The sequence below is a fragment of the Crinia signifera genome, chromosome 3 (assembly GCF_055691185.1).
Source record: "Crinia signifera chromosome 3, ASM5569118v1, whole genome shotgun sequence".
Lineage (NCBI taxonomy): Eukaryota > Metazoa > Chordata > Amphibia > Anura > Myobatrachidae > Crinia > Crinia signifera.
In genome coordinates, this window is record NC_139219.1 from 157,476,031 (window position 1) to 157,496,818 (window position 20,788).

Consider the following 20,788-nt stretch of genomic DNA (forward strand, 5'->3'; position numbering starts at 1 on the left):
CTCCCTGTTCCAGCCTCTGAAAAACATCCCCACCCATGATGCTGTCACCACCATGCTTCACTGTAGGGATGGTATTTTTCTGGTCAATACCTGGTTTCCTTCAAACAGGATGCCTGGCATCCACCAGACCAGAGAATTTTTTTTATCTTGGTCTGGGTGCAGTTTGACAAACTTCAGTGGGCTGCCATGTGCTTTTTACTAATACAGGCCTAATTGTTGGATTGCTGCAGAGATGGTTGTCCTTCTGGAAGGTTCTCCTTTCTCCAAAAGACTGCTTTAGCTCTGACAGAGTGACCATAGGGTTCTTGGTCAACTTTCTGCCTAGGGCATTTCTCCCCAGATTACTCAGTTTAGACGTCTGGCCAGCTCTAGGAAAAGTTCTGGTAGTTCCAAACTTCTTCCATTTGCTGATGATGGAGGCTGCTGTGCTTCAAAGCAGCAGATATTATTCTGTACCCTTCCCCAGATTTGTGCCTTGAGATAATCCTGTCAAGGAGGTCTATAGACAATTATTTTGACTTCATGCTTGGTTCGTGCTCTGACATGCACTGTCAAGTGTGGGACCTTATGTAGACAGGGGTGTGCCTTTCCATATCATGTCCAATCAACTGAATTTACAACAGGTGGACTCCAATTAAGCTGTAGGACCATCTCAAGGATGATCAGTGGAAATGGTATGCATCTGAGCTCAATTTTAAACATAATGGCAAAGGTTGTGAATACTTATGTACATGTGCTTTCTCAGGGGAGGATTGGGAAACCGGGCCGGCCACACCCCCCCCCCAGCGGCCGCGGCACTGCTCAAATCCAAAATGGCCATGGGAGGGCTGGTGCACATGCGCACAGCACCTCCCATGAGCCATCAAGCTGCCTCCCTGTTCCCCCTCCGCCTGGCTACCCGGCTAGCAGAAAGAAGAAGCAGCACCCCCCATCCCCCAACCACACTACTTATACCGCCGCCGCCACTCGCCCCCCCTAACTACCATAACCGTCACTCCCCCCCCCCCCCTCTGCAGGAAGATTCCCAGGCCGGTTTCAAGTCCCAATCCGCCCCTGTGTGTATAGCATTTTGAGGGGATAAATATATCTTTTTTCCATTTTGGAATAAAGCTGCGGAAAAAGTGGTGTGAAATTTTACAATGGAAATACAGTAGGTTTCTTAATGAAGGCTGTGCAATACCAGTCAACCTACCGCAAATCATAGAATGGCCCAGTACAGTGATATCGGAACTGCCTTTCCAATATAGGTTTGTTTGTGACAAATGCATTAATTGGTAAGTTTTATACAGCTGTGAAGTGGAAACAACGGTCAACATGAATCATTTTATATAAACTTTGTTACTTAATCTTTTAAAATAGGTGCATTTGCACATCCCACAGGTACTGTATTAGTCAACTGTCTTAGTTGATGATGATTTTTTGCATTGCACATTTCTCATATGCCATTCTCTAAGGAAGACTGTACTAATATTTGCTGAACTAAAAATAACACTAAGACAACTCATATAGTTAATTTATCTTGTGTTATAAAATCTCAAACAGAATATTACTTGTTGATATGTTAATATTTGGTAAAGCTTTTATATATTTAAACAGATGTACATACAGAATTGACAATATTTGCACATGTTTCATTCTCTGTCACTTTTTTTTCTTAGACAATTTTTCTTTCTGAAAGAACCCCAACGCCTGTTGCTGGAGCTGCATCTCTTTCATCTGGAAGCCAGGATTCACAGGGGACGTAAGTCTTAGTGCTCTAATGTAGACTTCTACTTGTAACTTGTAAAAGTGAGCTGTCTTTGTAGTGCAGAGATGGAAATTGAGCTGACAGTTACATACCAATTATTTACAGTGTGAGTGGAATACATAATGCTGGCTAACTTTGTATGAGCTAATAATACAAGCATAAAATGTCCTAATATTATAAAGTTAATGCTGTAAAATCTAGGCTTTTGCAAGTAAAGTGTTCTTTGTTTTTTAACTAAATTCAATTGTATACTTGATAAAGTATAAGGGATTTGCTTTATATTAATATCATAATATTTACACCACTATCATAATTTGACCATTTAATAGCTACTTAAACTAATTTAACTCCTTATATGCCAGTATGTATATAACATTAATAATCCTCTCACAAAATTCTTACCAGGAAATATAACTGTTCAAATACTACAAGGACAATTGTATTCCCACCTAGAAAATTCCACAGGAAACATGCACTGTAATGACAACAGAAATGACCCTGATCAAAAGTTTACATACCCCAGTAATTAATATCATGTATTACCCCCTTTAACATCAATGACAGGTTAAAACTATTTTGTGGTAGTTATGGATGAGGCTTTTTATTTTCTCAGATGATGAAGCTGCCCATTCTTCTTGGCAAAAAGCCTCCAGTTCCTATAAAATTCTTGGGCTGTCTTGCATGAGTTGCACGTTTGAGACCTCCCCAGAGTGGCTCAATGATATTGAGGTCAGGAGACTGAGATGGCCCCTCCAGAACCTTCAATTGTTCTGCTGTAGCCAATGACAGGTTGACTCGGCCTTGTGTTTTAGATCATTGTAATGTTTGAACGTCCAAGTACATCCCATGTGCAGCTTCTGGGCTGATGAGTGCAAATTTTCCTCCAGTAATTTCTGATAACCTGCTGTATTCATCTTGCCATCAGTTTTGAACACTTTTCCAGTGCCTGTGTAGCTCACACATCCCCAACACATCATCGTTCCACCTCTGTGTTTCACATTAGGAATGGTATACCTTTCATCATAGGCCTTGTTGACTCTCCTCTTCAAATGTAACGTTTATGGTTGTGGCCAAAAAAAAAGTAAAATTTTTGTCTCATCACTCCAAATGACTTTGTTCCAGAAGTTTTGAGGCTTGTCTCTGTGCTGTTTGGAGTATTGTAAGCGGGACGCTTTGTGGCATTTGCATAGTAATGGCTTTCTTCTGGCGACTCGACCATGCAGCCCATTTTTCTTCAAATGCCTCCTTATTTTGCATCTTGAAACAACCACACCACTTTTTTAGAGAGTCCTGTATTTCAGCTGAAGTTATTTGTGGATTTTTCTTTACATCCCGAACTATTTTCCTGGCAGTTGTGGCTGAAATTTTTGTTGGTCTACCTGACTGTGATCTAGTTTCCACAGAAACCCTAATTTTCCACTTCTTAATTAGAGTTTGAACACTGCTTATTGGCATTCTTAATTGCTTGGATATCTTGTTATATCCCTTTCCTGTTTTAAACAGTTCAATTACCTTTTGCAGCAGATCCTTTGACAATTCGTTTGCTTTCCCCATGACTCAGAATCCAGACATGTCAGTGCAGCACTAGATGAAAGATGCAAGGGTCTTTCTGTAGACCAGAAAATCACTGACCTTTTATACACACACATAGGGAGGCCAATCCCGGCATCGGGATCGGCGTGATCCCGGGTTTTTGGCCTAAAAATGGCGGGATTTTAATCCCGGGATCAAGCCTTCCAATCCCGGGATTGCAGGATTAGTACCCGCTTGTAAAATACAGGCAGCGACTGTTCGCAACAGTGTGCTGTAGTGACATGGTGTCTGTCGGCTGCGCAGTGTGACCCCCGACATAACATCACGCTGCACAACCCTGCCGCCGCCATGGTACTACAGCACTGCACACTCAATAACCTGGCCACGGGGTGTCTTGCTCCCGCTCTCCCTCCTGCTGTGCAGCGGTCAGCCGCCTGCCTGATGTGCTGCTCCCAGTTGGCTGCTCACCCACCTGCTGTGCTGCTCCTAGAGGGACGCTCGCCCGCCTGCAGTGAAGCTCCCTGCCGCCCGTCGTGCTGCTCCAAGCCAAGCGCCTGCCGGAGATGATGGTCCTGCTACTGCCGGTCAACACCGTGTAAGTGACAGGGCGGGGGGGGGGGGTAGGGAGAAATGTTACTGGTGGTTTGCCTTTCAGTGAAGTGCGGCCCAGGCAGTTGGGGGGGGGGGGGTGTTTTTTTTAACAGGGAGGCCAGTCCTGGGAATCCCGGGATTGAGCCTTTTTCAATCCCCAATCCTGGGATTGAAAAAATGCCCCAGGATTGGCATCCCTACACACACACTGATTAAAAGCAAACAGATCGTAGGTAAGATTGGTTACCTTTTAGTAGCCATTCAAACCCATTTGTGTCAACTTGTGTACATGTTATGAGGCCAAAATCTCCAGGTATGTAAACATTTGATCAGGGTCATTTGGGTAGTTTCTTGTCATTATGATTTTAAAAGAGTAAACACAGTTGTTTGAGAATAAATGGCTTCACCCAACCACTAACCATGAGTGAAAGAAAAAAGTTTGTAAGTTATCATTCACATTCTCTAACAATTGGCCAGAAAATCACAAATTCGGCTAGGGTATGTAAACTTATGAACACAACTGTGTGTGTGTATGTATGTATATATATGTATGTGTCTATATATATATATATATATATATATATATATATATATATATATAAACAGTAGAGTTAGATTGAGGGACCTGGGGGGACCCCCAAAGAAACAGGCGGCACTCGATCAGCTGGATGGGTAGAATCCAAATTTTATGTGCAAAGTTTTCAAAAGAATACAAGCATGTCTGCCAACGTTTCAAAGCCGGTGCGGCTTTATCATCAGGGCTTGTGTAGCATGAAAAGTGCGTGTAGTGCACTTTTCATGCTACACAAGCCCTGATGATAAAGCCGCACCGGCTTTGAAACGTTGGCAGACATGCTTGTATTCTTTTGAAAACTTTGCACATAAAATTTGGATTCTACCCATCCAGCTGATCGAGTGCCGCCTGTTTCTTTGGGGGTCCCCCCAGGTCCCTCAATCTAACTCTACTGTTTGTATACCCATCCGAGGAAGGCACCGTGGCATATACCTCAGTGAAGAGAGTGCCAGTCAACCTCTATAGATTATATATATATATATATATATATATATATATATATATGTGTATGTATGTGTGTATATATATATATATATATATATATATATATATATATATATATATATATAATGGAGAACAAACCCTTGTTTTCACTCTAATGGAATGCCTCACTTACAAAATCCCCTGTTGGATGGGGATGAGAAAAACCTGAAGTACAATTGTAAGATGGCGCCCCTCTTGTTGATCTCACAATTAGATCAAAATAGCCTTATACATTCACTTTCCTTAGACGCATACAATGGAAGTCCGTATAGTTCAAAAATGTATTAAAACAGCCTCTTTTTCAAATTTCGATGGTAATATTCCAGACAGTATTGATGTATCTTTTCTGGTATTTCAAACATTTTAAGATAGCAAACAGTAGTTTCCAACCTGTTTCGTCCCCTACCGGGACTTCATCAGAGGTTTGCGAGTATGTTATTCATGACAATATTCCCAAGATTAGTATGGTCTTAGTATACTGGTTGATAGGTCCTTATGTAGGTGGAATACCTGAATATAAAATGATATGACACTTGTTCTTCACTCCTCCCACTATCTGGATCAATATTGATCTTATTTTGAAGAGGGGCATAATCTTCTTAAAGGCCTTCTAATGCCATCCGAAAATATGATATGAGGCAAAATAAGAAGTAAAGTAAAATATGGAACTTCTTATCCTTCCTGTAAGGCCATACCTTTATTTGATTAAGGTTGTGGTAATGGCCTCGTTGAGGACTGGGGGGGCTCAAAAATATATTTCGGGGTGGTTTAGCCGCCTTTAGAGATAAAATTGCAGGTAAACTAATATAGTCTGCGCAGATCCAGTATGTTCGAAGGCAGTGTCTCTGGTCAATAGTGAAGGCCTCCTGGAGATGTGCTCAGGTGTGCTGCTCTGCAAGAATGTCTTGTTTTGCAGAGCAGCACACATGAGCACAGCTCCAGGAGGCCTTCACTATCTTTTTGTATTGACCAGAGACACTGCCCTTTGAACATACTGGATCTCCACAGACTATATTTGTTTACCTGCAGTTTTATCTCTAAAGGTGGCTAAAACAGCTCGAAATATCTTTTTGAGCCCACCCAGTCCTCAACGAGGCCATTACCACAACCTCAATCAAATAAAGGTAGGGCCTTACAGGAAGGCTAAGAAGTGGAATAAGCTGGACAAAATTGAAAATAGGTCCATAAGGAACAATACCTGGCTGGTGGGTCTTCCTGAGTCGATTAAGGGCCCTGCCCTTTCTCACTTTGGGGGTTATTCTAGTTCACTCTTTCTGACAAAATCCTTCTTAGATGGACAAAACCATGTGCACTGCAGGTGGGGCAGATGTAACATGTGCAGAGAGAATTAGATTTGGGTGGGGTTTTACTTCAAAGTGAGATCTATATTGCAGTGTAAACATAATGCAGCCAGTATTTACCCTGCACAGAAACAAAATAACTCACCCAAATCTAATTCTCTCTGCACAAGTTACATCTGCCCCCCTGCAGTGCACATGGTTTTGTCCATCTAAGAAGGATTTTTTCAGAAAGAGTGAAGTAGAATAAGGCCCTTTGTTAGGAATACGCTTCCTTTCCTATTAAACATCACCACTGAATGCAGTGATCTGGTAGTGGAGAGGGCTCATAGAGTGGGTCCTATACTCTCCCCGAACAAATCGAGACCCCATGTGATACTATTTAGATCCTCAAACTATCTACATAAGCAACTGATATGGTCAGCCTCCAGACACTATAAGGACATTCAGTGGGAAGGCAATAAACTTTTAATTTTTCACGACTACTCCGTGGAATTAACCAAGGCGCGCAAAGCCTTCTCCCCTGTTTGCACCAAACTAATTGCAGAGGGCCACAAATTTAGATTGCTATATCCCGCCAGATTACGCATCTACGATGGCACTTCCCACAAAGATTTTTTGTCCCCTCGTGATGCGGAGGCCTAGCTACGTAATAGACACATTGACAGCAATCAAGATATCACTGACCATTCCCCCCCTCCTGGGGCTTCCTCCCACCCTGGCTCAAAACATTGGTTTTCATTTGACCCACACCACTTAAAGGAATAACATTCACCCCTCCAGGTTCATTGAGAATCTAAGCGTGCTAGCAACGACGACTCTAGAGGACCATCAGCTGACACCCTGTGTACTTGTGCTTCAAGATATCTAAATGTTCTTCTGCTCTCTAAAAGGAAAAAAAGATGACCAAGCGGACTCAGCGAAGCTCAGTTCATTTTAATATTAGACTGATGTCTCTAATACTGCTTCAGTTAGGTATTCATTGTGTTTTGCTCTAAGCGTTATTGGTCCCTCATTTATTATTCTATATTGTGGATTGATACTACGCTTGTTGTACCTATGTTTGACTATGTCTCAATTATAACTATTATTTCTCGCCTAGAACCTCCTTTACCTCCTAAACTATGACGCAATAGGTTAAACACTCCTAGAATTTCACCTCCGCATCTCTCCTCTATGTCGATAGCTGCGTAAATCTTTGAGAATTCCTCCCCACTACCTTTTCTCTTACCTAGCTGCCCGCCTTGCTTATCTATAATCTTATCTGCTGCCCCTAGACCATTATTATCAGACACTGAATAGGCGGCTGCTCTCTAAAGCCTAGGCATACAAATGCTGGCGGCGATGGTTGGGCCTACCGGTGGAGCCCTCCCTTCAACCATGCCTGTACCTTTAGAGAGTACGTGAAGCCCCAGGCACTGGATGCCTCAGAAATGTCACTGGAAGTTAGTCTCACACTCCTCTTATATAAGCATATGGTTAGGTATTAATGCTGTTATTGGAGGTGGATTCATCATCTGAAGTTGTTTACATATTCAACTTAAGGATTGGTTCAAGGAACATTGGTGGCATTAATACCCCTGCAAAGAGACATAAGATTTTAGTACACCTGAACAAAAAAGCGATTCACCTAGGTCTCTTACAGGAGACACACTTGACCCCCACAGAAACTTCTAACTTAAACATGCTTGGCTGGAAGGTAGTTGGTTTCAGTCCATTTAACTCTAAAGCCAGAGGAGTGGTGGTTTTAATCAAAACTGGTATTCCGTATGAAATTAATGAAATGATAACTGACCCTGAGGGACGTTACCTCATAATCTCCATCACCATCCATACTAAACAGTTCATCTTGTGTAATATCTGTGCCCCAAATGTGTACTCAAAACCCTTTCTACAAAACATCCAAGCGCAACTTACCCTGAATCTCTATATACCTCTCATCATTTGTGGGGATTTTAACCTGGTATCCTCTCTCACTATGGATCACTCTACACCGCCCAAAAAAGGGGTCAAACTTCTTAAATATGGCATCCCAGCTTTATCGGACCTCCTTCAAACCATAGATGTGTGGTGTGCCCTAGATCCTATGGATAGAGAATGTTCATGTTTATCTGCTGCACACACCATATTCTCTAGAATAGACTATATCCTACTCTCACACTCCCTTCTCCCTTTGATTAGTTCGGCCGAAATAGACCCCATTCTACTCTCCGACCACGCACTTATTACAAATACTATAGGCCTCAACCCCCGTTCTAAAGCGTCCAAAGAATGGAATTTCCTATCATATCTAGCTAAATCCCATAAATTTCAATCCCACTTGAACTCTTTTTGAGACACCTATAGTCAGGACAACGTTGTAGCTCATCTTGCAGAAAATCCCTCTCTTTTCTGGATGACTCCAAAGGCCGTAATAAGAGGCAAGATCATTTCTTATGCAGCCAACCTCAATAAAAAATATACCTCTACATATTTGACCCTACAGTCAGCACTCACATTGACCTATCAGTCCTATAAACAGACACCACACACGGCCACAAAGTTGGCCCATCAGACTGCCCGATTACACTATGAAGATTACTTACAGACACAGAGAGAGAGACATCTTTTCTCTATTAAATACTGTTTCCATAAATTCGGTAATAAAACGGGGAAACTATCTAATTTGCTTCAGGGTTCACGGCAACCTTCAACTGTCCAACCCCTGAAAAACACAGCAGAAACCCTAACTACTAACAATGGGGAAATAGCGGAAGTTCTCCGCCGTTTTTATATTGAACTTTACTCAGCCCGCCCCCAACAGACTCTCCCCCACCTTCACTACCTCCCCTATCTTCCTCTTTTTGGAGCTCTTTATCATTCCCCCAAATTACCACAACCGCAGCTGACTCACTTCTCACCCCGATTACACCTGATGATACACCTGATGAAGTTGAGGCAGCCATCAAAAGTGAGAAAGCTACTGGCCCAGATGGCTTTAGCACAGACTTTTACAAAATACTAAAACCTAAAATATTCCCTGTTCTTACAGCCTTCTTCCAGCATATCAAAACATCGGAACCCCCCCCCCCCCCCCCATTTTAATACTGCAACCTTGAAAGTCCTTCCTAAACCAGGGAGAGATCTCACCCTCCCAGCATCTTATCTCCCCATTTCATTACTTAACCTTGATTATAAGCTTTTTACCAAAATAATAGCAGACTGAAATTGATACTACCATCCATGATTCACAGGGACTAATCCGGATTCATTTGGGGAAGGCACTCAGAACTTAATGTTCGCAAAACCCTCAGTGTAATCTCCTCGTCATGTGATTCTCCTGCCCCTGGTGGTTCTATGCTTTTCTCGCTTTACACAGAGAAAGCCTTCGATTTAGTAGAATGGCATCACCTATACACGACCCTTTTAGCTTTTAGTTTCCCCGAAGACTTTCTCCGCATCATTAGATGTGTATATACTTAGACCCACAGACAAGGATTGCATGCAATGCTCTCTTATCAGACTTCTTCCAAAGCAAAAAAGGTACACGTCAGGGATGCCCACTATCCCCGCTTCTTTTTGCAGTTACGTTGGAACCACTTGCTGTAGCCCACGTACATCCACACTATATTCAGGGATTCATATTGGCCCCATTGAGCTTAAAATCTCCCTATTCGCCGATGACATGTTACTTTTCATCTCCAATCCCACCTCTTCAATTCCCGAAATACTCAGACTAATAGATTCCTTTGGATCTCATTCTAGTTACCACATTAATCTGACTAAATCAGAACTGCTATATTTTGACCAACTGGACTCACAAACTAATAGGTATTTATCTTCCTTCCCCTTCACTATAGCGAAATCGCACATCAAATATATTGGGGTGAATATTCCCTCAGACCTTAAAACTATTTACTCTGTAAATTACTCCCCTGTCATCACTAAAATATCAACGCTATTAGATGGCTGGCAATTGCTCCCAATCTCGTTGCTAGGCCGTACAGCAGTCATTCAGAGTATAATAATCCCTAAAATGTTCTATATCATGCAGAAATTACCCCTTAAATTATCTAAAACTGACACACTTAAGATACAAAAACTAGTAAACAAATGTCTGTGGAAAAGTAACAAACCTAGACTTGTACTGACTAAGCTTATGAAACCCAGACAACTTGGAGGCATAGGTGTCCCTAACTTCGTGGTTTATAAAATGACCGCTCTGTTCAGATATATAGCAGTTTGGCTAACAAATGGGAGATCTTTCACTGACACAGCTCTGGATGCTGCCCTCTTTTCCCCATGCTCCCCGGCGGCACTCCTGCACTCTTCTCCTCAGGACTTTACTCCCCCACTAAAATAATATCTTATTTCATGACCTCTATTTCACATGGCGCGCTATTAACAAAAAACTTCACAGAAACCCACTACTGACAAGTCGAGTACCTATTTGGGGCAACCCTGCCTTTCCTCCTTCCCTCACAAATACTTTGGAGAGACAAGGGATTGGCTGATGCAAATCAGGTATTTGATCCCGGAGGTCAGATCAAATCATTCTCTCAGCTAAGTTCGGAATACCAGTTGCCACCAAACCACTGCTTCATGTACGTCCAGATCAGACACTATCTTACCTCTCTCCAGCCTAACAGACCCTCACTTTCCACCTGGCTAATTAGTGACCCACTTCAAAAGATTGTCACTACTTCTAAGTCTACCACATATAGGACCAGACCTCTATATTACCTATTAATTAAATCCACAACACACGACCACTGTGATAAATTATACTCACAGTGGAAAACAGACATACCCACCATTTAAGCCGCCACCTCTATTAGTGCACACTTCGCATCAACGATAAAATTTTACATTCTTCCTACCTCCAAGAAGAACACTATAAGACAATACAAAGGGCATTTATTTCCCCTGCAAGATTAGCACACTTTATTCCTTCAGTATCAAGGAAATGTCTTAATTGTCACACCTCCTCAGCCTCTTTTTATCATTGCCTCTGGGAGTGTGGCAAAATTAGACGCTTCTGGAACAAGGCCCTTAATTGTCTATCAACTCTTTTCAACTGAAGCTATCCCCAGATCCGATAGCGTGTCTGTGTGCAATTTTTTTCTAATTGGCAGTTAGGCTCAAGGAAAACATTGCTGACTCCGGTACTAACTATAATAGTCACCATAGCCAAAAAGTTAATTGTAACTCATTGGGTGGCCAGCACTTGCCCCTCTATCACTACACTACATCTTAAGATACTACAAATAATGTATTTTGACAGAAAATCTGCCATGTTAGTTGCTGAATCAGGTGTACTGAGATTTTACAAAAAATGGGGGGTCTTTATTGACGCATTACCTAAGCCCACTGAAACCCAAATCTTCTCAGTTTTCGACAAAACCGAATGGTTCCTCCATAGACAATTGATAGCTACCAAGATGTGAATATTCAGCCCGTTTCATGCACTGCTGGGAGCTTTTAAATGTTAACTGTACTCTTTACCAATGATTTGTAAAGTACTACAGGTTGCAAAAAGTTTTAATTTTTGGTTTGGGTAGTTTTTTCCAAGTTTTGCCCTGTAACTGTTGTCCTCCTCAGCGTGTGGGGTGTCTGTTCGTATGCCACCATTTTGAGTTGTCACGCCTAAAGACTGCCCAATTCCTCTCAGGAGGTCTATCAGTCTCACTATTGGTACTGTTACCCTCAGCTGAGGTATCCGTATCAAGATTGGATCTGGGATATTAACCCCATCGTCATCAAATCGTCGCATCTCAGTGATGTAAACATGTCACTGATTCGACCCTGCGTGACCATACATCGATGCACCGCAGACACCATAATAAATAGATGGATACTGTGCACATATGCAAAGCGTATATTCGCCGCTACTGTGCTAAGCAGAGGAGCGAGTGAAAGGTAGACTCCCAGCTGTTACCCCTCCACCCTTCCCCACCCAAAAACAGGACTGACCAGCGAAAATGCATGGTTAGGAGATATGCTTATATTTTGTGGACAAAGCTGTTTGAAGTAAATAACTTGTTCAATGTCATAAAGAACTGAAATTGAGCTTTTATCCAGCATATAATATTGTGACTGTTATGTATGTTTAAAGCTTTTAACCCACCTTGAAATCTCCTCTCTACATTAAAACTATAAAGAAAGTTTATTAAAATTTCTGCTTAAGGGATGAAAGACATAGCAATTTGTTATTGTATTTATTAATATTACATGTATATCGCAATGGCCACTAATCTCTTTAGGTAGTTTGCATTTAATTAAGGTGAGATATTAATATATATATATATATATACTGTATATTGAATAGGTTCCACATCATAGTTTCTTGCAGTTGAAAATGTGAGAAGCCGATAAGTAAAGGCTTAATCTAGCTTTTCAGTTGCATTATTAAATACTCTGGAGAATTAAGTTTCTGCAAAATGGATCAGTGAGATTTGCATTTCTTACTGTGTGATTCTGCCTTTACAATAAAACATCATCTGCTGAATATATCATTCCACTTTACTATCAATGAAAATGGATATGTGGAAGTTTAATCTGAAACATCGGAAGCCATATCGCATGCTGATTGTGTACTTTTTAGGGCTTGCGAGCCCGATGCGCTGCCGATGTGCGCTCCCGAGTGAGCGAAAATCGGCAGCGACATAGTGAGGGCAGGCAAGACTATATAGTGCAGATCTGCACTATATAGTCTTTGTGCCTTTATACTCACATAGCTCCGGCGGCCAGAGGGGCTTCTCCTGGGGCTGCAGGGCTGATGCGCAGTGACCCGGAAGTCCGCCGTATAGACTTCCGGGTCACTGCGGAAGTCTGTTGGTGTGGCCTCTGATGTATGCGGCTGGGGGAAGCTGTTGCTGTGCCGCGGCCCCGGGTGTCGCAGCACCCTGCCATCTGTGCCTCTGCCCGGCACCTGGTGACAGGTATCGGTACTGTCCTCTTCTCTCCTTCATGCCGTGCGATGCGAGTCCTGATGCGATCAGATCGCATCGGGACTCGCATCGCACGGCATGTCGACCGTGTGTACACACCTTAAGTATAAGTAATGCTACATTTTTGTTTATTGTTGTGAAAACAATCAGATTAGAGCAGCACAGATGGTGTAATGGTTAGCATTACTGCCTTACAGCACTGAGGTCATGGGTGCGATACCCACCATGGCCCTTACTGTGCCGGGTTTATATTTTCTCCCTGTGCTTTCATGGGTTTCCTACGGGTACTCCGGTTTCCTCCCACAATCCAAAAATATACTGGTAGGTTAATTGGCTCCTAACAAAATGAACCCTAAAATGTCTGTGTGTGCATGTATATGTGGTAGGGAATATAGATTGTAAGCTCCACTGGGGCAGGGACTGATGTGATTGTTCAAATATTATCTGTACAGTGATGCGGAATCTGTGTGCACTATATAAGAAACTGTTAATAAATAAAAATAAATAGATGTTGGGATATGACTCACAATTGATTATTCAGGCCTTCTTCTTCATTGATAAAAATGGCAGTTATTTTAATCGCTTGTGTGTTATGGTGTATACACATGGTGAGATTCCCATGCTATTCGACTTAAGATTTGATTGCTATGCAATCTTTGCTATCTCTGTACTATTCACATACAATTCATGCAATCTACATTCGATTTGCACTATATAGTCATTGCTGCCCTGACTATCTGGGTTTCGATTTGTGCTGTCCCAGGAGTGTGCATCGGGATCGCAAGGTAAAAACCTGTGCAATCTACATACGATCTGCATGTGATTTTCACTATATAGTCAAAATCTAATGTCAAATCTCACCATGTGTACACCCCATTAGACATCCACGTGGTATACTATATAGAATACAGCTTTATGATTTATTGTTTGCATACCCAACTTTCTGCCTATGCTGTAAATTATATACTTAAGCATTTTTGGCATTTACATATATATATTATTTCATTTGGATACATATCTTGAGAAAAAGATAAAGGGATGTAGACCATGGGGTCATTTTATGATGTAGGCGATTTACAATTCAATTTTCGAAATCTGCGGTAATGAGCACCACTGAGAATATGGCCCATATTATTATTAACCATAAAATATGTGTATTTAACAGTATTTCTATCAATGGAGAGTTTCTGTGAAATTACACATTTTTCAAAGCATTTACCTTACCCATTATTTAACGTGGCATTGTAGCTCCTTGGGTGAGAGAGAACACTAGAACCCTCTCCTCCTCCTCCCATTTGGCTGGACCAATAGTTATCAACCTTGGTGGTGACGCATAAATTACAAAGCCTTTGCTATGGTTCCGTTAATATTTTTGCCAATTCCTGTATTTGTGCTGTTCCTGTGTTAAAGGTTACAGCAGCTACATGTAGTTCTTTAGTATGTCTGATGTATTTAATGTTACATGGAGCAATTTATGGAGCAGTGAATAGCAGTACTACACTTTATCTGAGAGTCCGGTGTCATTTTATGCATTCGAGGCCAGATTCAGAGGTATACGCAAACAGATGGTTTCATTGCCAATGTTTTCTGTACTGCACATGTGCATAACTGTTCCTGCATGGTTGGACACATTGCCATCTCAGCCTCAACCTGATTGAAAGGCTACAAGCAGTTCTTAAACCAGAGGTGTGTCATCGTGCAACCTGAGGATTACTTAGATGGCTGAGGGATTCGATAAAGTGTTTCTGGACACAGCAGCGGATAACACAAGCATTGCAGGCAGTGTCCATTAACATAAGTTTCTTCCTGCAGTATTAGCATATTTTTAGCAGTGGTGCTAGAAGACGTTACTAATGTGCTTATTGTGTCATCCCTAAATCAGGCCCTTAGCATGTACAGGGCAAACATGCAAGATGCACCCACAAACATGCTTATATTCAGACATATATATATATATATTTTTTTTTGTTTCCAAAAGACCAATTGTATAGATATAATTGTATCATTTGAATCATAGGCGCTGATTCTGTGGGTGCTCAAGGGCTTGAGCACCCACGGGGGCCCGAGTCATGCTGCTGGGCCACAGTTTTACTATTCATACCTGCTATATTATACAGCACACTTCCGTCCTGCACGCAGATAAGCATAGCAACTTGGTCCGCACCACACCCCGCACACTCTTACATTACCTCACGCACAGCCGCCGGGCGCCAGCGCCAACCTCCCCCCTCCCTCTCCCTCCACTGCGCGATCACACACCGTTGGGGCCACAGTGTCCAGGGTATAGATCCAGCGGGACTCCTTTTTTAACTACTGCAAGTCCCTGTCACATCCTCTTTGTAGTTGAGGGACCCAGTCAATAATCATATATTTGAGCATGGTAACTTGATGTCCACATGAGACAAAATGTGCCTCCACTGATTTATCGGTCGAACCCCTTTCGTGGGGATGCAGTCAAAGTCCCGAATGGGTCATAATACCGACAAGGACAAAATCCCGACATTTAAAATCCTGACAAGGACAAAATCCCGACATTTAAAATCCCGACAGGGTCAAAATACCGACATATAGAATGTACAGGTGAAACAGTCAACATGACTTTCCGTCGACAGGTCGCAAGGACGACATGGGTTTTTCCACTTTTTTTTGACCCGACATGTGCCGACAGGCGGTATTTCATGCCCTATCATTCACTAGGGCGTGGTGGGAGAATAAAATAGTGTGCCCGAAGAATTGCGAGCGGCTGCAGTTCACCTCCAACTGTGTCCATGTCGACTGTGTCGACATTTGGGTAAAAGAAAACTGTGAAAAAAACCATGTCGACCTCGCGACCTGTCAACGGAAATTCATGTTGACTGTTTCACCTGTACATTCTATATGTCGGTATTTTGACCCTGTCAGGATTTTAAATGTCGGGATTTTGTCCTTGTCAGGATTTTGTCCTTGTCTGGATTTTGTCCTTGTCGGTATTATGACCCATTCGGGATTTTGACCGTCGGGATTTCATACCGAATCCCTTTCGTGGGCTAGCCGTATATCAGAACTGTGCTGAGCCTTTCTTTCACAAAATGTCTTGTCTTCCCCACATAAACATATATATATATATATATATATATATATATATATATATATATATATATATATATATATATATATATATATATATATATATATATGAAGACATTTCAATTTTGGCATGTATATTACACATTCACACAATACCATGTAAGCTGTATTGTTTTTCCATCAAGTATTCTCTACACCACTGCATTACAAAGTCCACACAAATAATATAAGGAGAAAAAAAACTAATTACTTAACAGATTGTGCCTTGAATGCAAGCATAGAAATATTTAGATGGAAATTACAGCATGCCTAGATAAGACAGGAAATTACTTTTCTGCTGCAGCAGAAATGTTGATGTTATAAATATCTAATTTAAAACTGCGTTGAAAATGCTAATAGTAATCATAGCATAGGGGAAATTATTCTTGTCTTACTTGGCAAACATTACAAGTATAAATGAGACTCTGTTATGGATTATATGCGGTACATGAATATGAAATTCTTTTTATCTTCTGGTGGAGCAATGTAAACAGCCCCCTTATTTTACTTTCTGGGTGTCACTAAAATGAAAAGCATACTGTAGAGTTAACAGCCTTTTTTTAGGCATGAATTGCTGTAAATGTATACATTAGTTGGTTGTACTGTACCTGCCTTTATTTGCTAAAACTAAGTCGAAGACATATGTAATAGACATCGCAAAGACATTACAATAAATGAAGTACAGGGGAAGAGAGATTGATTGGCTGGAAATTGGTAGAGAGACAGGGAAACAATTGCTAGTGTTTTGGGGTCTTTTTTTTTCAACATCATTCTATGAAGATTTGATTTTCCAAATGTGCATTAACCCATTTTGGCCCAGTACCTGAATTGGTTAAATGTTTTTGAGATTTCTTGAGGGATGGCTAATTTTGTCTCAATTAAGAATAATCTTCTGCCAAATCATTTTTTGGTTTAACAATTTCTGAGAAACAGACTGGGCAGTTTTGTACCCAAGGGGCCAAGTCATTTTGGAGAAAAAACAACATTTGCAAGAAAACATGAATGTATTCAAATGAAACCCTTATAATAACAACAATATACAGTAAATAAGTATTAACCATATGTTTCCAGTATTAATCAGTAAATGTAAGGTACGGTGGGGAGCGAAAGTTTGGGCACCCCAGGCAAAAAAATAATTTTAATGTGCAAAAAGAGACCAAGGAAAGATGTAAAAATCTTCAAAAGGGATCAAATTACAGATTAGACATTCTTATAACATGTTTGATTTTATTTCCATCATTTACACTTTCAAAATAACAGAAAACAAATAATGGACACCCTTTAGAGTTTATAGCATGCACCGCCCCCTTTTGGACAGCTGAGACCTGGCAGTGTCATGGATTGTTCTCATTCATCGTCTGGAGAGACCAGGTGATGTCTCAAAGGTTTTAAAAGGCCAGACTCATCTGACCCCAACAATCAGCACCATGGGTTCCTCTAAGCAGTTGTGTAGAACACTGAAACTGAGAATAGTTGACGCTCACAAAGCAGGAGAAGGCTATAAGAAGACAGCAAAGCATTATCAGATGCCCATATCCTCTGTTCGGAATGTAATTAGGAAATGGCAGTCATCAGGAACATTGTAAGTTAAAGCAAGATCTGGAAGACCAAGAAAAATATCAGACAGAACAGCTTGCAGGATTGTGTGAAAAGCAAGTCAAAATCCACGTTTGACTGCACCATCCCTCCAGAAAGATCTGGCAGACGCTGGAGTTGTGGTACACTATTCAACTATAAAGAGATACTTGTACAAATATGGTCTTCATGGGAGATTCATCAGAAGAAAAACTCTTCTATGTCCTCACCACAAAAATAAGCTTTTGAAGTTTGCAAATGAACATCTAGACAAGCTTGATGTTTTGGAATCAAGTTCTGTGGACCAATGAGGTTAAAATAGAACAGAATTTAATGAAAAGAACCTCTGTCCAACTGTTAAGCATGGGGGTGGATCAATTATGCTTTGGGGTTGTATTGCAGCCAGTGGCTTAGGGAACATTTCACGAGTAGAAGGAAAAATGGATTCAATAAGATTCCAGCAAATTTTGGACGCTAACTTGATGCCATCTGTGAAAAAGCTGAAGTTAAAGAGAGGCTGGCTTCTACAAATGGATAATGATACTAAACACATATCAAAATCCACGGTAGAGGACATCAAGAGGCATAAACTGAAGGTTTTGCCATGGCCTTCACAATCTCCTGACCTCAACATAATTGAAGATCTATGGATAGACCTTAAAAAGCAGTATGTCAGACAGCCCAGGACTCTCAAAGAACTGGAAGACTTTTGTAAGGAAGAATGGGCAAAGATACCTCAAACAAGAATTGAAAGACTCTTGGCTAGCTACAAAAAGTGTTTACAAGCTATGATACTTGCCAAAGGGGGCAGTACAAGGTATTAACTCTGCAGGGTGCCCAAACTTTTGCAGATGTTTCCTATCATTTTGAAAGTGTAAATGATGGAAATAAAATCAAAGTTTTTATGACATGTTATAAGAATTTCTAATCTGTAATTTGATGCCTTTTTGGAGGTTTTTCCATTTTTCTTTGGCTTCTTTTTGCACATTAAAATGAATTTTTGCAGGGCCTTTGCTAGGGGGTTCGGCGCCCTCCTACAAACTATAAATTTGTGCCCACCCAAGCTTTACAAAGGGACAGCACACACCAAAAGAAAAATGTGTGATCTCACAAGGAAGGGGAATGGCCACACAATAGTACTCTTACTCCAAATTACACCATATAGCAGCACAATATTATTCACCTTACACAGCTGTAATTAGCCATTTTGGTGCCATGAGTTAAAAAACTGGGAGAGTTTGCACCGTAGGAGACCGCAAAAATGTAGGAGTGTGGCTTCATGGGGGAAGGGGCATGGTCACATAAAAATACCAATTACACCGTAATCCCCATAACACATTATGCTTCACACCTCAATGCCCATTACACATTATACCACACACAGTAATGCAAATTATACATTATGCCACACATCATGATGCCCCTTACACAATATGCAGCACACCATAATGCCCATTACGAATTTTGCCACACACCGTAATTCCCCTTACAAAATATGCCATGCACCATAATGCCCATATGACATTGACAAACATTATGCTACACATAATGCCCCGAGTACACCTGGATATGCCCACATTTGAAGGGCTGCTTATTCATGACGCCCACACCAGTTGCCAAAATTAGTTGCTCTGCTTATATGGAGTGCTCACACCAGTTGCCAAAAGTAATTGCTCTGCTTATATGTAGTGCCCACACCAGTTGCCAAAAGTAGTTGCTCTGCTTATACCTAGTGCTCACACCAGTTGAAGACATTAGTAGCACTGTGTAACCATATGCCAACACCAGTTGCCAACAGCAGTAGCGCTGCCTATACACATGCCCACATCAGTTGCCAACAGTAGTAGCGCTGCCTATACACATGCCCACATCAGTTGCCAACAGTAGTAGTGCTGCCTATACACGTGCCCACACCAGTTGCCAACATTAGTAACGCTGCCTATACATATGCCCACACCAATTACTGACAGTAGTAGTGCTGCCTATACATATGCCCACACCAGTTACTGACAGTAGTAGCACTGCCTATACATATGCCCACACCAGTTACTGACAGTAGTGCTGCCTATACATATGCCCACACCAGTTACTGATCGTAGTAGTGCTGCCTATACATATGCCCACACCAATTACTGATAGTAGTAGTGCTGCTTATACATATGCCCACACCAGTTACTGACAGTAGTAGCACTGCCTATGCATATGCCCACAACAGTTACTGACAGTAGTGCTGCCTATACATGTGCCCACACCAGTTACTGACCATAGTAGTGCTGCCTATACATATGCCCACACCAGTTACTGACAGTAGTAGCGCTGCCTGTACATGTGCCCACACCAGTTGCCAACAGTATAAGCCCTGCCTATACATAATGCCCACACCAGTTGCCGACAGTAGTACTGCTGCCTATACATACAGTATGCCCACACAAGTTTCTGACAGTAACGCTGCTTATACATCATGCCCACACCAGTTGCCGACATTAGTAGCGCTGCCTATACACGTGCCCACACCAGTTGCCAACATTAGTAGCACTGACTATACACGGGACCACACCAGTTGCCGACATTAGTAGCGCTGACTATACACGTGCCCACACCAGTTGTTGACATTAGTAGCACTACCTATACACATGCCCACATCAGTTGCCGATATAGTACTCTCACAATTTAGTCTCCTGGCAGCTCAGCCTCTCCTGTGTCTTCAGTCTTGCTCCCTCATAGCCCCGCCGGTGTAGCCCCCCTCCGCCCATGTAGCCCTGCCCCCTTTCATCCGTGCTTCTGACCTGATGTTTAGGATCCTGGAGGTAGTTCTGTGCCTCCGGCGCTGTTGCGTGCCCTGCAGTGTGAAAGGCACAGCAGCAGCCGGCAGCCACAGAGACAGCAAAGGATGCAGAGCAGGGACAGCGCCTCTCCTGTCCGGCGCCTACCTGCTTTGCATCCTCTGCTGAGC

At 41.9% G+C, this 20,788-nt stretch overlaps 1 protein-coding gene across 2 annotated transcripts in view; it reads left to right on the forward strand.

The window, feature by feature from the left end:
* The window catches only part of TBC1D32 (TBC1 domain family member 32), a 386,630-nt gene that overhangs the window by 196,145 nt on the left and 169,697 nt on the right, over positions 1-20,788 (forward strand). For both annotated transcript variants that reach the window (XM_083176796.1, XM_083176797.1), the window contains exon 18: positions 1,659-1,741. In XM_083176796.1, the coding sequence (XP_083032922.1) occupies positions 1,659-1,741 (83 nt within the window). The remainder of the gene's footprint in view (positions 1-1,658; positions 1,742-20,788) is intronic.